The 22407-nt window shown below is 32.9% G+C and overlaps 4 protein-coding genes across 9 annotated transcripts; 1 reads left to right on the plus strand and 3 right to left on the minus strand.

Moving 5' to 3' along the window:
• Positions 1–44: 44 nt before the first annotated feature.
• Positions 45–3643, minus strand: LOC123201162. Its single transcript, XM_044616629.1, has 6 exons — positions 3513–3643; positions 3185–3256; positions 1000–2058; positions 852–917; positions 576–774; positions 45–429 (listed from the first exon to the last, which is right to left on the minus strand). The coding sequence occupies exons 2-6, from the start codon at positions 3185–3187 to the stop codon at positions 365–367; spliced, it is 1392 nt and encodes a 463-aa protein (XP_044472564.1). The 5' UTR covers positions 3188–3256; positions 3513–3643; the 3' UTR covers positions 45–364.
• Positions 3644–5826: 2183 nt separating this feature from the next.
• LOC123204468 (zinc finger protein ZAT11-like) lies at positions 5827–6535 on the minus strand. Its single transcript, XM_044621139.1, has one exon. The coding sequence runs from the start codon at positions 6451–6453 to the stop codon at positions 5986–5988; it is 468 nt and encodes a 155-aa protein (XP_044477074.1). The 5' UTR covers positions 6454–6535; the 3' UTR covers positions 5827–5985.
• Positions 6536–11857: 5322 nt separating this feature from the next.
• LOC123209214 (methyl-CpG-binding domain-containing protein 7-like) lies at positions 11858–15005 on the plus strand. 5 transcript variants are annotated; one of them, XM_044627083.1, is made up of 8 exons: positions 12040–12153; positions 12281–12386; positions 12850–12972; positions 13110–13214; positions 13918–14049; positions 14128–14238; positions 14343–14556; positions 14774–15005. In XM_044627083.1, exons 2-8 carry the CDS (start codon positions 12297–12299, stop codon positions 14794–14796), a joined length of 798 nt encoding a protein of 265 aa, XP_044483018.1. In that variant the 5' UTR covers positions 12040–12153; positions 12281–12296; the 3' UTR covers positions 14797–15005. The 5 variants fall into 5 exon arrangements, with proteins under 5 accessions (XP_044483019.1, XP_044483017.1, XP_044483016.1 ...); XM_044627082.1 differs by lacking the exon at positions 12281–12386 and having other exon boundaries at positions 11864–12153; positions 12862–12972; XM_044627081.1 differs by lacking the exon at positions 12281–12386 and having other exon boundaries at positions 11868–12153.
• A 35-nt stretch (positions 15006–15040) lies between these two features.
• On the minus strand, positions 15041–20752 carry LOC123209212 (protein ALP1-like). Of its 2 annotated transcripts, XR_006500997.1 has the most exons (4): positions 20495–20752; positions 20089–20233; positions 15785–16934; positions 15041–15509 (listed from the first exon to the last, which is right to left on the minus strand). XR_006500997.1 is itself a non-coding variant. In XM_044627080.1 (3 exons), the coding sequence occupies exons 2-3, from the start codon at positions 20228–20230 to the stop codon at positions 15883–15885; spliced, it is 1194 nt and encodes a 397-aa protein (XP_044483015.1). In that variant the 5' UTR covers positions 20231–20233; positions 20495–20752; the 3' UTR covers positions 15666–15882. The 2 variants fall into 2 exon arrangements, 1 of the variants encoding a protein (XP_044483015.1); XM_044627080.1 differs by lacking the exon at positions 15041–15509 and having other exon boundaries at positions 15666–16934.
• Between the last annotated feature and the right edge of the window lie 1655 nt (positions 20753–22407).

Consider the following 22407-nt stretch of genomic DNA (forward strand, 5'->3'; position numbering starts at 1 on the left):
TAATGTCACATTATAAGTATATAAAACAATATGTGACACTAGAGTGAACCAAGGATTGTTACATTGAAGGGGTGCCACGATAATTTCCATGACACCGAAATGTGACACAGTGAGTCCACATAAGGCCTAAATCTCCAAACTAAATCATACGAGCTCTCCTCTAGTATTCTTAACTACACACCTGTATCAAAATAACTTGTCTCCGTGAACCGAGAGGCAGAATTATAAGTCCTAAACCATCGTGCGCCAATCTAATAAAAACCTTCAGTTGGCTCATCATTAGAATAATTACCACCCAAACACTGGTTACTATGCACAAAGAGATTATTCTATCTTACATCTTTCCAAATGCCAGATACACATACTACAGGTTTAGTTCTTCCTTTCCATAAATTCGCTGAAGCTCCCGAGTCGCTGCTTGAAATGACTCTGTGAAGAGGGGGAAGGGAAATATTAGAAGATACAAAGCAGGCAAAGACCACGTTCCACACCAAACCAAAAATCCCTAGACATGGTATGTAAGGGAAATACAAATGCATGAGGACAACTATTTAAATCAAAACAAGAACACATACCTTTCCAAATGCGAAAAGATTTCTGATTAATAGGTGCACCAAAAACAGTTTGAATTGTATCAAATAACAAGCTCTCAGGAGTGCTCCTTAATTCTTGTACTATTTGATAAATAGTTTTTCCATTCTCAAAGTATATGTGATTGTTCGGATGCTTTGTTTTGCAACCAGCATGGCGCTCAAACTCATAAGCATTTAGCACCTTCACAACAACATAAATCCTAGTTGTTAGGCATCAAAAAATTAACAGGCAAATTTAGAAACATTCAACTGACTCACCTTGGAGTAATTACATGATTGACAGCCACAAAGATAACCAGAGCCTTTTATAATTCCACAAAGCTCCTAGTTAGATGCCAAGATACAACTATAATTCACTAGACAGCATGAAAATTCAGAGTAGCAGACAAACAAACAGGGAATTTACCTCCTGCGACAAAGAAACATACTTCACAGGGACCCCATCTAGCATACCAGTTGATATCAAGCTTCTAACGTTTGAAGGGAAGCTGTTTGGAGCTTCTTTCCTGGGACATTTCAACTCTGGTTTATTCTTGGAGACAGATTCAGGTTTTGATTTAGCAACTTGAGGCACGCCTGCAACTGCTGCATTCATATTTGATGCATTCAACTGCTTTCCAGAGACTGCTTCAGAAGTTTGAACTGAAGAGTATAGTGGGCCATAGCCACTAATGGGCTGCCCCACAGGGACGATATTATGTTCATCATCAAATCCAACAAAAGATATTATATTGGCATCCTCTTTTCGATAGGTGTCAGAAAAAGATATGGCACCATTGTCAACCTTGCCATAACCTGGACCTGTTGATCTTATATGTACATCGTCCCTGCTATAGGTATGACCCATCAATGTAACATTGTCATCCTCCTTGTTGTAAGCCTGCCCCATCGTCATATAACTACTTTGGCTATCCTTGTTATAGGTATGTGCTGTAGATAAGTCATTATTGCTATCTATATCAAGACTATGTTCCTTTGGAGGATGCAAACCATTGTTGGAGTCCTTAACATCATTAACTTTGACTTTTCTATATCCACCATAGCTAAATGTTTCAGAATCTTCCATAGCATGAGACATTGACAATCCAGCAGATGCATCTTCTCCAAAATGTTCTTCGATAACTTTTCTTCTCATGTCATCAGTTCCAACCGGAGATAAGTTCCTTTCACTAAAACTGATGGACCTTGAAGATTCAGATCCAAACAACCGGTCAACAAGTTGGTTTGGAACTGACGGAAAACTGGAAGTGTTTCCCCAGTAAGAAACATTTGCATTAGATATTTCAGCGCTTGATTTGTTGTTTGGAGCCTGTGTAGCTTGCTTCTTGTTTGGAAACAGCTCTGCATCACCAGTACTGACAAACCATTGATGAGGCCTCTTTGAATCAATGCTGGAATGATTATTGAACGCTGCATCTCCCTCAGCTATATGCCCAGGACCCTTTGCCAACCAAAGTCCTTTGTTCTGAAAAGATTGCTAGAAACAATCACTATGAAGTTGCTTATTTAATAGGCCAAGAGACAGAGAGGATTGACCAACTTGATTCATTCACCAAAAACAAAGAAAAACTTAATCCAGGCAACAACTTGTGACACGACAGTCATTGTTCTTCCCTCTTTTGTTAAACAAAATTGACTTCTGATTGTAATAGATGTTCAAAGCTTAAAACAGATATTCACCAATATCATTAAAAACAATAATATTTAAACAATTTTACAGTTTTTTAATTATCAAATTCACTATAAAATATATGAAGTAAAACAATTATTTTATACATATATCATTTTCCAACCATATTTTACTAATAGCAATAAGGATTGACATTTACACATCAAAACAACCAAAAAGTTTGATAAGAAAGCTATTAGACTGGTATAATGGATACTTTAATAAATTCAGTAAACTTATAGCATCTATAAATTCATTAACAATTAGCAATTTTTAGGAACTAACTCATTCACAGTGCCAAATAGCAATATTCAAGCATCAAACAATAAGCATTTCTCTGTAACAACTATGAAAACCTTTTAACCTACCAAAACAAAAAATCTATAGAAACCCTTTCTAAATACTCACAAGTACTGCCATTGACTGGCATTCTATGGGAACCTAACTTACCAGCTCCTAGAAATCATTTAACTTGTAAATTACAATAAAGGAGACTCTTCTAAAATACTTGGATAAAAAAAAAATCTTCTTCAGAGATACCAAAAGTAATAAAACCCTGCAACTTTACTCTCACTCAACTGGCTTCAACTGAAAAAAATGAAAGACGTGTTTGAAGTTTCTAACACAACTGATTTAGGGTTTAGGTTTAGAGCTCCAAGGTCTTGAACTAAAAATTGAATCACAATTTGTATCTCAAGCAGAGACTATTATCCAAACACAGTCAAGACACACTCCATAGTTTCACCTTCCCATGTTCACTAAAACACTGAAGTTTTCCCTTTTCACAATCACATTCCATAATATATCAATGAACTAATTTTCTTATTATTATATTTAAAATATAAGTTAGAATTATAGAAGTACAGATAGTTAATACTATAAAATCACTGTAAGAAGCTTCAAAAAGGGATCTAGAACGTACCATTTTCGTCTTCAACCCGTACACTCAACTTTCCACTTTCCACTGTTTTTCATTCAAAATCCCAAGCAACCTCTAAACACACAAACGACAGTCGTGTTAGCCTACTAACATAATCCATCACACTCTTTCTCAAAAAACAAACAACAACAAACACAGAGACAATTACAAAATAGATAATTAAGTAACAAGGTAACAACACACTAAGCTCATGTAAACACAAAAAATTCCACAACGACCTTTCATTTCTTAGAATTATGTTTTGATTGTAAGAATTTTACATGCAATTCAATAAATGTGTAAAAACAATTGCTCGACTGTGTATCCGTACCTTCGACGATCACCGGAAACCTGGTCGTACAGATGATCGTAAACGGCACCCCGCGAATTTCCCGGAGAAGCGACACCAGCGACGATAATTAAATTAAACACGGTTATTGTGGCATGTGCGAGGAATATAAACATAGAATACATCTGCATGATCGGTAAGTCAAGGTTGCGTGTCATCTTTATCGTACACGTGTATGTGAATGAAGAATACACGCCGTTGATTTGTTGAATCAACCTTGTAAGAGGACTTTTTGGTCTTTACGGTATAGTAATAGACGTGGCGGGATATCGACGGACAAAATTAGTTTTGATGTTGATGAAGGCAATTAAGTTTGACCCTGAACAAAACATTATTTTTGTAATTCAAATTATTAAAAAAGTTTTAGAGTTTTACGTCCCACTCAGCCCAGAGAAACAATGGATTGCTGTTAAAGGGCGTTTGGTTATGAGTATTAAGGATTATATTGCTAATCTATCTTTCATTTTTTTGTTTAGTTTATCAGTAATAAAAGATTACAATAATCTTTTATTATCTATATGAATGTGACAGATAATATGTGTAATATTTAAAAATTATCAAGATAATCTTAATTTTATTATAATTATGTTAGTATTTATTAATTTTTTGAAATAAAAATAAATTTATTTTTAATTAATATGATAAATAATATAAAACATATTTAAAAATAATTATATTCAAAGACATTTAAGTAAAATAATTTACTAGTAATCTTTTATTATCTTTAATCAAACACAATAATTATTTATATCTATTAAATTTTATCAAATATAATAATCGTTTATACTCAATAATCTTTTAAGTAATTTATCTTTAAGGTAATTTTTTTATTTTGGTAATAAAACATTACCTAAACCAATCTCCTGTAAGATACATCTTTTTAATTTACCATAGGCTACGCTGGGCTGGAGCTTACCCGACTCTGCTTGAGGTTTTGATTGGATACTTTTTAATGAAAAGGCCTTTGTTTTAAATTTTATTTTATATCTTGGAGGCCGGATGACTCTCTCTCACTCAATTTTTGTAAAATGATGTTTTTTTTTTCCTTTAAATTTAAAAAAAAAATTATTTTCTCACCTTTTGTCAAATTGGACATTTTTTTCTTTTACAATCAAGAAATTTAGTATAGTTTGGTCAAATAAATAAATTTTAAAATACAGTTATTAGACTTATAATTATTACATCAAATAAGTTAAAATTTTAAAAATATAAAAGACTTAAACTCAATTTTTTTTCTTAAAAGTTTTAATATTTTATTTATTTTATTAATCCCTGAGATCAAGTTAGATATTAATTTTAAGTATTTTTATTACTTTACAATATATGTATAATAGTGTTAATATCTAATATACCTCTAATAATAATATAAACAAAACTTTTTATAATAATTATTTTACTTTTTTAAATATATATTTTTCTCTTTTTTCATTTCTTAATTATCCGAAAACACCGAAAAAGAGAGTTGACAAATCTCACCATTCATATAATGTTTAGAGGCTATACACTTGAATGACAACCATCCTTCATTTGATATGCTACAATAGTATAGGTTTTTCTGATCATTTGTTTATTTAGCAACACAAAATAGTTCAACCTTATAAACCTTGAATTGGGTAAGATGTTTTTACTTAGAAGCAACTGAATTTTGTATGCACTAATATATTATAGTACTGGATGCAGCTTAACATTATAAAGATTACATTTTGGATAACCTATAATATTAGAAAGAAAGCCAACGAGCCAACGATGACTAACCTTTGAAGGCGGGGCATGATAAGGAATTCACAAACAAGGGAGGTTAAAGATCACAATCATCCTATTAATATCTATCAAAAGGTTTTAAAGCCATTTTCGGAGCGATACTGTTGGGAGGAGGACGATTTTTCAATTGAGATTGTGGAATGGACTTTTTCAAATTTGAAAGGCACAAAATTATCCTTTCATCAAAGTTTCGGTGGAAAATAGTCATTCGGTATTTTTATTTATTTATTTATTTATTTTTTTACAATACACTGATAAGAGGGACAAGAAATTAAGCAAAATTACTTTAGAATATGTAATATTGTGTAAATTGCTTCAGACCAAATAAATTTTAAATTATACCATATCTTCTCCCTCCGGCAATCAAGGTTGATACTGAGAAATCGAGATGCATAAAATAGTCTGAAGTTCGAAGCCATGAGAAACCGCAAATTAAGCAAGGAGGGCATATGATTTTGAATCCAAGAAAATCAAACAAACTTTTTTAGATTGAAAAAAGTTATTCAAATCGAGTCATATGTATCTCTGAATCATATACAAAAAATGAAAATATATATATATATATGTGTGTATGTGACTGTTCATAAGAACAAATGAATAAATTCTGGCACAAAATTCCAACAAGTTGGTAAATACAAAGAAGAGGAATTAAGACCTATGATCTAAGACTAAATCCATTAATAATCAGCCAATCTTAAGCCACCCATAACTTCAAATCATTCTCGAACGGCGTCAAGTTCAAATCCAGGCAGACAACTCTCTTGTTACTATTCGATTTCTTCAGAACTGGAACCGGCAAAAGAGGCCGAGTAACCAACGCATCACCAGTCAAAGCAGCCCTGTGTCTCCTCATGTGACCACCGAGAGCTTGGCCAATAGGAAACGCAAGCCCACAGATAGAACACTCGTGTGCTTTAGGCTTCTTAGGAGAAGCAGGCATCTGCGTGTTATCAAACAACTCTCCTCCCATCAATTTCGGCTTCTTGTGGCTGGCTCTGTGCCCGCCCAACGCCTGAAACGACGAGAATTCTCTGTTGCACGTTTTGCATGTAAACACACGGTTTCCTGAATTGGCTTCGCCAACTTTAGAGAGCAGCATCAAACACTTGGCCATGTCCATGGTTCCAACTTCGTATTCAACTTCTGCAATGCCTCTCTTCATGATGTGAATTTGAACTTCTGTAACTAAGAGATTTGCTTTACTTGTGAGTTTGTTTTGCTTGTTGTTGAATGGAATTGTCTGACACCTGTGGAGTTACATTTATAGGTTCAAGTTAGCAAGTACGACTTGTATCTGTCGTCGACTAAATGACAGATATGCCCTTGATGCTTGGGGATTAAGAAAATAGAGTTTATGGCTCTTGTGTAAATATCACGCAAGTGAAAGGATAAGAAAGTACGGGCGTCGGGTGTGCCACGCTACTTAGCGTGTCCGCGTATGTGATGATCTAATTTTAGGAATAGTCGTTAGAAGCCGGCAGTCTTCCTTCAGCATTGATGATTCTAGATTTCTACGCTATTCGAATTGCACTGATAGCGCGTGATCGTACGCGCTAGAAGTATAAGGAGAATATTTAATAGACTTTGTTTTACACTTGTTTTGAAGGTGGGGCACTATTCTATAGTTTGAATAGACTAAACTCTTCCTAATTTAGTTTCAGAATTACTTTTCTTTTTCTTTTTTTTAATAAGAAACATTGTATCTAGACTTTCTAAAAATTCAATAAAACCACTCTTATTAAATACCCAATCAAACACATTTTTAAAATTTATTTATCAAAAAAATTAAATGAGAAGACATATCTAATTATTCAATTAATAGAATTTTATAATGATTAATTATTTTAAATATTAATATATACTTCATGAATTCTTAATTTAAATAGTTTATATAACAAGCAGTGGACCAATTGAACATAAATTCAGAGCAGAAGAAAAGGGGGTTGGTTGATAGATATTGGTTGTACCAAACAGGATGTAGGTAGAGGCTAAGACTACAAGGTCGCAGAGAGCGCGTGGAGGAATAACAGAAGTTAAGTATGAAAGCAAGTAAGAAAGATCTGAAATAAAAGTAAAATAGCAAGAGAGTGGAAGAGCCAGAAGAGAAGAAACGTGCGCCGCAAGTACTCAACTCAGCTGGACCGGCGCCTTGCGAGTAAAAATATACGCGGTTCATATATATCCAAATCTAAAGTAAGTTGAGTGTGAGCTTCTTATTTTCACACGCCCTTCTTGTCATTCTAGATTGGCAACGTCACACCTTCCTCGATCTTACATCGCAATTAATAATAGGCCAAAGGACTATTTTCCACCCAAGGTTTGATGTCTTCACAAATGTCCCCCTTTAACTATGGAAACATCAAACACCCACCTATGGCCGGTTAGATTTAACAGAACCCTAACGCTTAAAAATTTTATCTCTTTTTGCCCCCCTAAACTTTAAAAACTAAAATTTTCTCTCAGCCTAAGTTTTAAAAAATCGCAGTTTCACCCTAGGGTTTGGTTTTGAAATCTCCGGCGACCTCTCCGGCTCCGTTGCCGATGACCTCTCCCTCCCGAAATAACCTCTCCTTCCGGCGATCTCTTTCCTCCCATTTGGAGGTTCGATCGACGTCGGAGACGCCTTGAAAGACGAAGAACTTTGTCAGGGAAAACGAAGTTCTTCGTCTCCCAAGGCATCTCCGATGTCGATTGGACCTCCAAATGGGAGGAAAGAGATCGTCGGAAGAAGATGTTGCTTCGGGAGGGAGAGGTCGTCGGCAACGGAGCCGGAGAGGTCTCCGGAGATTTCAAAACCAAACCCTAGGGTGAAACTGCGATTTTTTAAAACTTAGACTGGGGGAAAATTTTAGTTTTTAAAATTTAAGGGGATAAAATTAGATTCTATTTTGTTTATTTTTAATATTATAGCAAAAATTACGATTTTATCTTTATCACTGTTAAAGTTTTGTTAAATCTAACCAGTCATGGGTGAGTGTTTGATGTTTTCATAGTTAATGGATAAAAACTTGAGAGAACATCAAACCTTGGGTGGGAAATAGTTGTTTGGCCTTAATAATACTATTCTTATCTGGATTAAATAATATTAAACTAGCCCGAATTCAAGATAATCCAATGCTGGGTGCGGAAAGGGAATTAGAGGGGTCAACGTATTTTGTCTACTTGTAATAAATAAGTAACTTGGAATAATTTTATATCCTATGTCCATATGACTTAATGAGGATGACATAGACACATAACACGCTTATCAACCTTTCCTAGAAGCTGCTTGATCAACTCTACCAACCCACTTTTTGATTCAAAGGTTCCTGATAGGAATGCAAGAATTTTAAAAGCATGTTCTGAAAATTTGAACAAATTCTATTCATCAGCGCAATTTTGTTTACTGTAGTTTTATATTTTTGAAGCATTTGATAAGTATTTTCGTAGCCCAAATTGTCAAGGCAGGCAGATGACTCTTAAAAATCAAATTGTACTTGGTTAAGTTTGGTTGACTAGAAAAATTGGAACACCGTACACATTATTAAGTCAGTCGTGAGCATATCTGCATGATAGAAAATGAAATAGAAAAACAAAAGCAGTGACGCAGAGAGAAGGAACTTGGGTTTTTAAGTAGACAATTAGAAATACCAACTTGACTTTTATTTATATTAATTGCTCGGTCGTCATCCCGTGCGTTTGTTGAAAAAGACCGATCAACTCTTGCTTTGGATATTTAGATTAATCAATTGTGATAACGGCGCCCTTTTGTGTTTTTTTTAATATGCAGTATGCACTGAGTTCAGACTTCTGTTCTGATCTGTTTACTGGGTGGCTCCTTAAAGAGTAAGCAAAGATCAAATACATGTAGACCCACTTAGAAATTTTTAGGATGGGTTTATAAGAATTAACAGAGGAGTCGGTAATAATTTAATCTAATTGGGTTCAAGTTTGTAAAATTAATTACATGTTACACCTTGCCTCAAGTTGGTATTTCTTTCTCTCAGTAGTCTCCTGTCCATCCACCGCCATGGACAGAAGACCACTGAGAGAAAGTAATGGTAAATACCAAATTACGAGACGACTGTCTCTGTTACTCAAGTACCCTTTGATTTTCTCAAAAAACTTAAAATAAAGGCATTTATGAAAGAAAAAGTTGGCATCTGTCCCTTCTCTGCGTCTCAGCTTTTGGTTAAATGTTTTTTTTTTCTTTTTCATTTTTCAACAGAATCTAAAACAGAGCATGCTCTCTGGTTACAATTAATTGTTAGGAAGAAACCATTATTTTCCACGTCTTTTGTCCCAATGACATGTTCCCACGTTATGACCTTAACGACACGTTGCATGGTGAAATTCATTCTTGGATAGAATGACACGCTATAGATAATTAAAAAAAAAACTTTCAACGTTTACAAAAGTTGAATATATATTTTCTTTTACAGCTAAAATTTTATTAAATATATTTTTCTTTTTTATGATTAATAATTATAAAACAATAAATTTAAATAATTTAGACGGTCAATAGTCATGAAGGTCATTAAAAATAATTATAAACATACCAAATAATAAATTTTGATTGAAGTTAAATTATTTTAATATAATTTTAAGAAAATTACATCATTTTAATATGATTTGATATTGAGATTTGAAATCACACATTTTTATTATAATTTCAACCATACTTTATAAATTTAAAATTGGTTTGAGTTAAAGTTAGGTTTTTTTTTTTTTAAATAAAAATAGATACTTAAATAATAAATTAAGTTAGTAGAGGAAAATATAATTTTTTTTTTAATTTCAAAGATGTGAGTTATATTGACCTTATAATATTTATGTATTTTATAAAAGATAAAAACATATTTTGATCGCTAAACTAACATTTGAATTTTGATAGAAAGTGATAAAATGTTACTTTCAAAATTAAGAGTGGAAAAGTATCATATGAAAAAAAAAAAAAAAGATGAAGAATAATCGTTCTCCCTATAACCAAACCCAAACTGAAACTTTCAACGTTTTATAGCATAAATAATAAATCTTAATATTAAACTCTAATGTGTTAACTCTAAAATAGGGTTGGATACGAGCTGAGCTTGAACTCGATTTGGTATATATTTAACTGAGTTCGAGTTCGAGCTCGAACTCTATTTGAATTCGGTTCAACTCATTTTTCGTTATTAAAACAAATTTTGTATCAAAATTTTTAATTGAAAATTTTGATGACTAGACCGAGTTCGGTTCGAGTTTAACCCTACTCTAAAACTTAAAACCTTAAACACTAAATCATAAACCATAAACTATAATCTCTAAACCTTAAAATGTAAACCATAAACCCGTAATTAAGAACCAAGAACTTTTAACTCTAAATCGTAAACCACCAAGTTGTCCTTAAACTATGAAATCTAAATAATAATCCGTAAACTTTAAATTATATATCACAAACCCTAAACCTTTAAGTCTTCAACCCATAATAATGAAACAAAATTTATATCTTATACAAAGCCAAATTATGCCGACAACATACATAAAATATTATGAAGAGGATATAGTAAACAAATGTAAAAAAAAGTCTTTAAAACAGTTACTATATCATCCTTATTTCCGCCTATGCTTATGTGCTTTAATTTGCATAAAAAACAAAAAACACGTTTTAACTTAATTTATCATTTTAATCAAGCTAATCTATTATATTTATAGTTTTAATTGAGTTAATCTGTTAACCCAATTTTATCATTTGGATCGAGCTAATCTAAAAAAAAAAATTTATAAATTAAAAAAAAGAAAACTATAAAAAAATATGATTGATAACAACATATCTTTTATAATATTAGTATTGATCAGTTTATTAATTATACTTTAACTCTTCACTATTTTATAAATTGTCAATTTAAAGCCACCGCATAATTATAATTATAACGGGATATAACTGAAAGAGATAAAAATCATTAACAATAATAAATATTAAGGTTTTGAGAACTATTTAATATAATTTTAACTAGGTTTGAGTATGAAATTTTATCTTGATATAAAGTTGAAAACAGTAGAAACACTTAACATAAAAGTTTTCTTTAATTTACATCATATGGTAGTTTGATGTGACAATTAATATATTTTATATTACATTTTCAAATATTCATATAAAGATAGGATGATAATTTAATATGACAATGGATATATTTCTTATTATATATTCAAATATTCTTATTAAGATATGATAATAATTTAATGTGACAATTGATATATTTCATATAAAAATTTCAAATATCTTCCATATTAATTACAGCACGTGTAGAAAATATTAGTTACCCCATTACCCCAACATATGGAAAAAGTCAATTACACCCTTTTATGCAAATCACAGTATGTCACTAAACCTTTACTTCCATCTTCTCTTAGTACGTGTGATATGTAGACTGAATGTGAATCATGTGCGTTTATTTTCATCTCCGATTTGAATGTTAAATCTATTACACGTGTTGTATTTAAAGGAGACAGTTGTAAGGCATTCCAAATGGCCAAGTCTGTGCCCGATGACACCAGTCAAAAACATTAATAGAAACCCGAAAAATAACATCCGAAACACCCAAAACCAAATTAATCTTAATCGGGTCACTAACTCGGCAGCCCAGTCTAAAAATGGATCCTGTTTCTGTCATTTTCGGTCAATATTTCGCTGAATTGATAGAGTGACGGATATGGAACACAACACAAACCCATCATGGATGAGGAGAAATCGTCACCGTCGAGTCAATTTGAACAAGAAACATCAAGGGGGTTGCAGATAGTGGACAGCACAACCTCATCAGTTTTCCAATTGCCTCCTGGTTGGTCTGTCAAAGAATGTCACCGTATTAACTCTCCGAGCAACCCCGGCCGTATCGACAAGGTTCTTCCTTTTTCTTCTTTAATTGTCAATTCAATCCTGTTCTTTGTTTATTGTTACTCTTTCTTAGTTTGTTAAATATTTGCAAGTTATTTCTATGTTAACGTTGGGAAATATAATTTTTCTCCAGTACGAATATCTAAACCATGCAAAACTTGAAAGCGTGGAACATTTCTAAAGCAAGCAAAAAAATTTATGTAACTATCCACATATTTGTGTACCTGAATGAATGGATGGTGAGAATCAATGTGTTGTAACATATGGTTGTTTTGTTTTAATTTGTGAGTGATTTCGTCCTAGAGTTTAAGCATGTATTTTTATGTGTGTATCTCGAATTTATGTCTATGTGTAGGTGTATACATTAGAAGAATATGCGTAGGGTTTATTTTGAAATGTGCAGCTGGATTAGAGGTTCATCAAGTATAAAGTTTGCAGTTTAAAGTATGCATATATAGCCGGAGAGTTCCAGTATTTATAGAGAAACATTGATAAATTGGGGTGGGTTAGCTAGATTTTCATGTCTGAAACTTCTGACTTAATTTTTCCTATCTTTGATGTGTTTTAATCATTTTTTTGGTGAAAGGATTGGATATGGTTCTTAGTACATTTGATTAATATTCATTGCATTTAGAAGTTCTTTCTTTTAATTTTTATACCATGTGCAAGATACTTGAGAATGTTCATCTGATGACTATCTAGTATTACTACCAGCCTGAGTCTGGACGACGGTTTCGTTCCCTGATATCCATTCAGAAATATCTGAGCAGGGATACAGAAGACACAATTATGCCTAAGAGAATGAAGTCTGACAATAAAAATTATGTAAGTATTGAAGGTGACTTCTTTTATGGTTAATGACAAGGCCTCTGTTCATGGTTGGGAATTTTTTCTATGAGGCCTAGTTGGTTGTGTTCATATTTTTGTGTCTGAATCTGGTTATCATTCCAAAAATACTACAGATGCAAATCGTACCCTTCAACACCAAGAGTGGCTCATCGTATGGACTGCCCGATAATTGGGTTGTTCAGGAAAGGCCTCGTATTAGAGGCAGAATCATTGACAAGGTACTCTTTTACTCTACATTTCTATTATAGATGCATATAGCTGCGTACTTTGGCAAACAATTGCATTGTTCTAGGAGGATATAACTAGGACTATGGGGTGCTTGTTAATCCAGAACTAATGCAGGTACCTTGTAGTTTTTAACTGGTATGTCATGTATATGAGATATGTTTCAGGATAAAGTCTGAAAGATCCATAAGCACATTTTAGTGGTTTGTATTGTTCTAGTTTCCATTGATCGGAAACAACCAAATCTCTTGGGAGTACATTTTAGTGTTGAGTAGATTCTGGTTTGATTAAGGCACTAAGTAAAGAACACTGGTGCCTACTAGAATTACAGCATAAATATATGGTGTACTGTGAAAACAAATTACTAAAAATTAGGAGGGTTCGAGTTAATTCCTGGCTTGAACTGAGTCCAAGTTCCCTCTGAATAAATCTCATCAAATCTTCTGCTTTTACCCATTTTAAAAGTCTGGTTACTTTAGAACCCCAAAACATCTTTGGAGTTTTTAAAAAAAAAAAACTTTCACCATATGAGTTGTGATTTTTCATCTAATAAAATGAATTGCTGAAGAATAAACCCTTCTAAAATTTAAGAATATGAAAAAAAAATTGTGCAAATTTAGTATGATAATAACATCTAGATGGCCTTAATTAGTAAAAAGTTAGTGAACAGTGCTTTCGTTAAGTTGCACACTGCAGTATTACATTGAGACAGGGACTGGACTGTGTCTCCGTTCTCGGATAGCTGTTGAGAGATACCTTGCAGCAGGGAAAGAAGTTCCATCCACAAGCAATGCAAAATCAGATGATCAATTAACTGTGTGTTTGATGGTAAGCTGTTTTATATGTGAAAGTTGAATTCAGGGTTATCTTATAGTATCCTTAGCTCAATACTATGTTGGCTATCAGAATGAAGATATCTCTGATGAGAACCAATCCCTGAGCATCATAATGAAACACCTTAGAGAGGCAGGAAAGCTTAAATCTACACCAATGTGTCTAAAACCAGACAGTCCAGCAGTGAGTTTGACCCTTTAATCTGATGATATAAAGGGAAAATAACTGTGAACTATTATTTTTTCATTTGCCTCATAAAATTTATTCAGTTGTGCTTCTTTTTTCAGCCTTCAAAGAATTCTAGCTTTGAGGAGAAACATAGTTCTGACGCAGCAGTTAATCCTTCAACACTTGATTTTTCCAGCCTACCAGCAAAAGTGAAATGGGTTCTTGGTGGCCCTGTAGGAAATATGTGGAATCCTTTTGTGGGTGAATCTGTGGTCCCAGAATCTGTGAAGCAAGAATGGTTTGAGACATTTGTAGACTCTATACAGTTACAGGGTAATCAACTCTTATAATCTGCTGCAAATTCTGAAATTCTTCATTTAACACTTGAAAATAATGGGTTTTCTAAAATGTGTAGAAAATATATATTTCATATGTTAAAACTTTATTCCAACTTTCTTGTATGTTTTAATAATAAATGTTGTTATTTTCTTAGTAGTACTGGATATAACCGAATTTCCTGATTCATCTGTCTGGTTTACTGGTATTGCAGCTACTGATAATGGAGGCGCCTGAATTTAAGGCTGCCCTTTTTGGAGGTTCAGGTGAGGCCGGGTTCCAAGTTAACATTAGTTGTGAAGCAGCCTGTAAAATTGTTGATAAAGTCTTCAACCTGGCAAAGTTACAAATTGGAGGTGTAGGTGCAACCTTTTGTTGGTTTCCATATCAATGTTTAGACATGGAATTATATATGAAACTTGATGAAGGCGTTTCATGTTGCACCATTTTGATTTGTGAACCTGGTTTAAGACTATCGAAAGGTTTCAACTCTGCAGGATAATTTAATGCGAACCTCACGTGCTATAATTTGTTCTCTCCAAAGTTACATGTCAATAATATCAGGCCTTTCACGAGCTGAGCTCAAAGTAGCAAATCCTATCTGGAGCTTGAGATAGAGCCTGCAACTCAAGACTCGTTCAGTTTCTCAATCTTCAGCCCGACATCTATCCTTTTGAGCCAACTTTGAGCTTAACAATACTTGATTCAATTCCACTTGTCCATTAGGGCTCGAGAACCTTAGATATCCTCTCTTATAAGTTTCATAAAAAAGATAGCTCCACGAAATGCCAGGTTCCCCTATAATTAAAAGATAAGTAACACCGGAGAACATGACCTTTCAAAACCCTCTCTTCTAAGTTTCAGAAAGCAGGTCCTTCGAAAGCAACCATATCGTTTCCTTCCTTCAACATCTTCTGAGAACTTCATTTCCAGTCATCGCTTAACCAAATCTGCAATGGCTAAAATTCTTTTTTGTGATACTTACTCTCACATATGAAAGAAAAAATATGATTGAAAAAAATATGCTAAAACTATTTATGCTCAATTCTCCATAAAATCTTATTTGATATGAAAGAAAAAAAAAAGAGAGAGAGAAAATTATCATCTTTCCGGTTAAATAGGGAGAAATGACCATTATTAAGCAAAATTGCAGTGAAGGACATCTCAGGCAATTGAGGTTACTGAAAAATGATAGTTCTCCTCCACTTCCTGTCGCAACCATTACCTTGTAAATCTAAGTGCATTACACCAACTGTCAAAATGATGTACCTACATGTACAGAAACTGACTCCATATTTGTAATTTTCACTGAGAAATCTTGTTTCAGAAGCCTGGTGGCAATTTTCTAGACAAATAGAGAGAGAGCTCATCTCTCAAATGTACACCTTTTATGTCAAGGGTTCCACAAATTTGTTGGTGATAACCTGAATCATGGTCATGAGGCAAAAGCATTTCCTCCTCCAGCTCATCTTCCAAATCTAAAACAATATTATGCAGCAAGCAGCAAACAAGAATAATCCTTGGTAACTTATGTTTGTCAGGTCTCCACATCACTCCTTGTATGATCTTCCATGTATCTTTTAATCTTGCCAGTGCCCTTTGTGCCACCATTTGCGTCACAGAATGCCGCCTATTGAACTCGGCTTTGAACTGAGGGAGCTCTTTTCCTTCATAAGGAGTAATAAGATAGGGCAATAAAGGAAAACCTGAATCCCCGATTATATATTCTCCCATTTCTGATCCTTCACAGAGCTCTAATCTTTTCCCATTCAACCTCTCCCCTTTATCACATAGTTTGTAGAAATTTGAACTCCGAAAGACCAACCAGTCTTCCATTTTCCCAGGCCATCCAGTGACTATGTCTCGGAACCTCATTTCAGGGTCCACAATTGCCTGCAAGATCATGCTGTGATTCTTCTCCTGATCAAGCCACACATTACTTGTGGGGTCTGAGGAAGCCAAACACATCATTACATGTGTGGTATCAACCACACCACAGCAATTAGGGAGGCCTTGCATCTTCTGAAACTTGGATTTTATTTTCGCAATTTCTGTTTCAGATGAAGGCCACTGCAGGTGCTGAATCCCCCTTTCTTCCAAAGCCTCAACAAAGCGCCATGTCACTTGAGAGACTGTTGAGTGGTGCAGCCCACATGAATCACCAATCGTCATTAGTGAATCACCAGAGCTCAGCCTTCTTAAAGCAATAGCTACTTGATCATGTAATGACAAATTCTTGCCACTTGTGAATGAAAAACCCCCCGTCTTAACCATCATACTTTCCTCCACAAGTGAGCAGATATAATTGAAGGTTCTTCTAGAGATCTTGAAAACAGATTGGAATCTGTCTAAACCCCTTGATGGGGATTGAGAACCTGCACAGTGCAGAAGTTAAAAGACAATAAATTTAGATCATATCACACAAGTAGTTGTATAAACATCGGGGTAAATCATTGATTTTAATAAATGAAGACTCATGTAGAACTTATTTTAGGGGTATATGACAAGGTTACAGTCTCAGGAAATCATTCTCAATTGATCCAAATTTTAGTGTGTTAAGATTCTTGAAGCATACATCAACGTAAATTTAGAATGACCAAACTAATGGAGAATTAGAAAGCCATTATAAGTAATAAATAAAGAACTCTTGAAGTCAGACATAGCATTTATATTGTATTCTCATTAGCAAACTAACATGATCTAGTCCTTGGAGCTTTGATGAATCATCAAATTGATATTTGATACCATATAGCCAGTAAATTCATCATATACAACAACAGTAAAGCATTTGATGATAGGTCTATACAAACGATATTAATTATCTGAGTTACATTTTCTTGAAAATTTATGTTCCCTGATGTATCTCATAATTTTATAAATCAAATTATATCATGCAAGTAAAGAAACTAAAATAAACCAATGACAGGAATTATGACATCAACAACTCCATCCAATTAAAAGCACGACCATTTTCAACTGAAAATCAAACATGTAAGAAAAAACAGTTAACAGGAACCTATGGACAGGCACAAACCTACTTGAGGTATAATCCCTGCAATGTATCGTTATTAGTCCTATTGGAGATTTCAAAAATATCAGCAACCTAATTGTTTCAACAGAGGGGATTACCAGAACAAATTTTGATTTGCTCTAGCACCAAAAACGCTACTGGCCCACACCATAAAATTTTAATGTGTCAAATGTAAGTGTCTGGTATTCATTCAAGAAGGTTGGTTTCTTTCCAATGTGTCAACTGTGTGTGTAAATTTGCCACAATCATCCACCAGGAAAACACTTCATACAATAAAGGGTCATTGACAAATCATTCAACATTCCAAGGTTGTAAAACAAAATGTCTATCATCAATGGTATAAATTCTAGGAATTCCAAATCCTCAAAACCAAGAAAATAATAGGGCAGGACGGAACTTGAGTATTAAACAAACGCACTGGCAATTAGAAGCAGCAATTTACAAGTGTTAATCACACAAATTTCACACACATCATATATGCAGAACTGCTTTTTCAGGCCTGATGAGCTATAAGCATGCATACTTCATTCTATCATTTAATTCAGTGAAGATAAGGTATAGAGAGCCCAACTTGAAAGACATTGCCAATTACTACATATCCAGTTTAATGATTTCTTTTTATTGAGTGTTTTCAGATATGGGCCTACATTGATAGAATTTAACAAAAAAAGATAACAATTCTTCTATGGATTAAACCACAAATGATGGCCTGATTGGGCACATGCAACCTTAACATTGAAAAATCTTTCAAACATTTATATCACAAATAAAACTAACTAAATGAATTATATAAGAAACCATTCAGAAACCTAAAAACTGAATCCTCTCTGAATCACCAGCCAAATTGGTTTCTATGGCATCCTAAATTCATAACTGAAGAAGAAAGAGGAGTTGTCATCTTTCATACCCTCTTTTTGCATTATCCAGAAACTTCCCTCGTTGAGTTAGATGTTCCATATAAATGACCTTACGCAAAATAGAGATCTGTCATGCTTTTGAAGCTCATATATAATCCATCCTTTTTTGTTGTATGACTATATCTCAACAGATGTGATTGTGGAGCTCCATATCAAGACTAGATTACATAAAGGAAAACATTACAGGATTTTAATGGCACGGAAATCTCACAAATGGGGAGTCAAATCATGTATTTTATTGACTGGTTATATCAGTCAATTCCTTTCCAGACTAAAATCTTGGAAATCTCCCAGACTAAAAACTTTACTTTATGATCACTCTCCCCAATCTTTTAATTCTACACAGCCCACTTTTAAGGTGACAACGTACTCAACAAATTAATTACAAATACAATTATCTAATTTTTTTAACCATTATTAAGAACACAATGAAGAGCTGTACAAGCAAGAGAAGGAAGAACAAAGTATTCAATCTTATAGTGATATCTCTCAACCAAATGTAAAATTTCCTCTAAGAGAGAGGGCATAAATTTTATACTTTATGTATCAAGGGTTAATTAAAATTTGGTGGCTAAGAAATGCCAAATTTAGGTGACAGAACTAGCTTATGTTTCAAGTTTTCACACATTTTCAACTCCATTCAGCATAAATATAGCCTTCAATACAATTAGTTTCAACTATCATCTCTCAGAAGCAGGAATTCTACAAATTTTTCTAATAATCAGTCAAAAGTAAGATCACTTTTTTTTTAATTTTGGAGATAATTCATCTGATAATCCAACATTAGATATACTAAGTTAATCATGAGAATTTGCTTAACCAGTTTCCTTTTTGGAGAAAAAAAACTTTGCCCTTACTTTATAAATTAACAACCATATTTCCCTGAGTTAGAGGTTGGCCAAAAGTAACCATCGTTACTAATCAGAATCTTGGTTTCAAATGTGACTTACCCAACCTTAGAACTACACTTGTTTAAGACCAAAAGATTATAAATAAAATTACATGAATAATATAAAAAGTGGAAAGAATTCATTTTGATTTGTCCCCATGAGTTACCTATTTTAAATATAAATCATAATATAATTTTAATAGTAACATGAAAAATCATTCCTAGGATTGCATTTTCTGCAAACACAGAATATATACAAAAGAAGGGATTGTTGAATGAAGAAGATACCATTTTTCTGTTAAATTTCAACAACTTGACCATCATTAGCAATATATATAAGATAAAAAGGAAACGTTTGATTAGATAAAAAACGAAGAATGGTTGGTTAGCAGAAGCACTGAAATGGCAGATTAGGGATCCTGTGTAGATATTCCCAAATGCATTTTTGTTTCTCGACAGATAATTTTGAACAAGATATAAAGCATAAACCCAATCATCCAATAAGCCAAAACTAAATTAAAACTATTAACGAAAATGTCCTGCAAATAAAATCAAGACATGTCCTTGTTACCATGAATGGTCAACAGGAGCAACAACACCATATCAGAAAGATGAAGAGCAAAAACACAACTAATATACGCAACATGAAAGCAAGACAGTAAAAGCATTAAAAATTAGAAGGAAAAGAATACCATTAATCCTCTCGGAATACTCTTGCCACCAATCAACAGAAGCTTCCTTCTCTGAAGACCCAGAAGCAGAAGCAGAAGCATTCCCTTCTGTTTTTTTGTCAAGTTTTCTTTTTTTCTTTAATCCTCCTCTTAAAGGAGCCATGAGCTGAATAAAACAAAACCCAATTAACTCAAAGCTGAAAAACAAGAATCCACTACCTCCAAACAACAAGAAGTCATAAGCAGTCGATGAGAATTAACATGAAAACCAATACCCATTAATCACAACACAAACATATAGCTATTACGAGGCAATGATGAAAAGAATAGTGGGTTGTGGCATGCAAGAAAGTCTTTTTTTTTTAATTTATTAACTCATTTATTATATAAACAAATAAATAAAAGAAGATTAACGAATAATACTCACAAGCGTCTCTGTTGTTAATGTGTGTGAGAGTTATATGTATAGATGAGATTCTCAAAGCATGCAAGAAAAGAAAAGATGAAAAAAGTGAAGGTAACCGATGAGAAATCAAAGCAACACTTGTGGGCTGGTCTTTGTTTAAGACACAATGTGGCAAGAAAGAAAGACAGGTGAGAGAGACATGGACTCATCACACCTCAGCTCTTTTTTATTTTCGTTTTCGGCTGAGAAAATCGCTTTCTTTCTTATCATCTTTTTTCTTCTTTTTACCATAACAAGAGATCTGTACAAGTAGCTTAAAAGTTCATTATGAGTTTCCTGGAATTTGAGGAAAACAATGGTCGGCCTGGTCGTGCCCACAGATGCATACATTAATGGCCAATTCGTCACCATTGGCTCACTCTCTGATTCCTTATATGATAAAGGTTACTCCACTAATTTTATTAATAATTGATATATAAAAATATGAATCATCAATAATCAAATTATATATATTCAATTTAAGTATATAAATATAAATATATGTATATATTTTATTGTATAATTAAATAATTTTAAATAAAAATAAAATAATATTTAATTATATAATAATATATATAAATATATATATTTATGTATTTAAAATATATATATATATAATATTACTCAATTGACAAACTGAAAAACAAAATAAAACTTTGTTGTATTTATTAGAATATAGAAGAGTTGGCAAGCATGAGGGTATGAAAAAAATCAATGTTGATATTCCACTATATAATTAATAAATAAAATAAAGTAGGAAAATCCAAGGAGTTGTAATTCATGTAACGTTTGCCGATCTTGCAAGCAAAATATTGGTACAACAAAATATGGTATTTAAATTCAGAAAGTAACATTTATGTGCATAGCCTTTTTCCTGATTTGACCCATTTGGGCCAAATGGGCTGTCATTTGGGTTCTATTAGAGTCCGCCTTCACAATATGGGCCAGTTACACCATTCGGGTGCAACCTAACTAACCATGCCCTGATGAGGATAATTTTAGGAATTTAATTGGAATAAATGGGTGATTGAAAATGAAGCTTTTGACCCTTTTTGGTAGGCCAAAACACTTTTTCCCACCCGTGGACGAATTAAATTTTAAAAATTTAAATATTCATTCATTTATTAAATTTTATTATTATTAAAAATAAAATTATAATTTAAAAAATAATTTATCTTTTTTCATCTTAATTTTAAAAAAAAAAATTTTCATCATCATTTACAGTCAACAATTGCCCACTTAAAAATAAAAAAAAATTATATCTACAATTTTAAAATTGCCTTCTCTATTTTTTGCAATAACTCTTTTTGGAGATTCACTTTAATATATTCGTTAACTTTATCATCCATACTTTTTTTCGGTCTTCGATGGCTTTTGGATAAGAAAATCACCTAAAATATGAATAAAATAATCAGATTTATCACACAAATTTTTGCAATTTTGTCGATTTTATAAATGATTACGTTCGCTTCCTGCCTGTTTTAACTGTATTAAATTCTTAATTGTAGATTTTCCTGTAAACGAAGACTAGCAATTACCTGATTTTGTAATAGCCCATAATTATTGGGCTTATATTAACTACAAACTATAGTAATGAGGCTGCAAGCCCGATATCACTGATGCTGTGCCGTTTAATCATTACACCAGGTTTTGTTGCAGTCCTTTTAAACCTTTAAAACATACTATTATTTCCCATCCAGGTTATGTGAAGATCTAATAAAAAATTAATAAATTTTCTACTAAATAAATTACATTATATAAAAATATATTTTATTTTTAATTTATGTTAATTTTAATATTAATAAATATAAAAAATATATTTAAAATAATTAATTCATGACTTTCACTGATTGTGTGCTAGTTAGCTTTAATTCAACTAATTCATATTAAAATTA

Source organism: Mangifera indica, chromosome 2 (genome assembly GCF_011075055.1).
Source record: "Mangifera indica cultivar Alphonso chromosome 2, CATAS_Mindica_2.1, whole genome shotgun sequence".
NCBI lineage: Eukaryota > Viridiplantae > Streptophyta > Magnoliopsida > Sapindales > Anacardiaceae > Mangifera > Mangifera indica.

What these genes read in the sequence shown, in the direction of transcription:
- LOC123201162 (XM_044616629.1), bottom strand. An exon ending in ATGTTTCTTTGTCGCAGGAG is followed by an intron (nt 918 to 999) that starts GTAAATTCCCTG and finishes GCATCTAACTAG; the next exon opens with GAGCTTTGTGGAATTATAAA. An exon ending in AATCATGTAATTACTCCAAG is followed by an intron (nt 775 to 851) that starts GTGAGTCAGTTG and finishes GTTGTTGTGAAG; the next exon opens with GTGCTAAATGCTTATGAGTT.
- LOC123209212 (XM_044627080.1), bottom strand. Translation starts at nt 20,230, where the DNA reads ATGGCTCCTTTAAGAGGAGGATTAAAGAAAAAAAGAAAACTTGACAAA. An exon ending in GTATTCCGAGAGGATTAATG is followed by an intron (nt 16,935 to 20,088) that starts GTATTCTTTTCC and finishes TGCACTGTGCAG; the next exon opens with GTTCTCAATCCCCATCAAGG.
- LOC123204468 (XM_044621139.1), bottom strand. Translation starts at nt 6,453, where the DNA reads ATGAAGAGAGGCATTGCAGAAGTTGAATACGAAGTTGGAACCATGGAC.
- LOC123209214 (XM_044627081.1), top strand. Translation starts at nt 11,986, where the DNA reads ATGGATGAGGAGAAATCGTCACCGTCGAGTCAATTTGAACAAGAAACA. An exon ending in AGTCTGACAATAAAAATTAT is followed by an intron (nt 12,973 to 13,109) that starts GTAAGTATTGAA and finishes AAAATACTACAG; the next exon opens with ATGCAAATCGTACCCTTCAA. An exon ending in TAAAACCAGACAGTCCAGCA is followed by an intron (nt 14,239 to 14,342) that starts GTGAGTTTGACC and finishes TTCTTTTTTCAG; the next exon opens with CCTTCAAAGAATTCTAGCTT.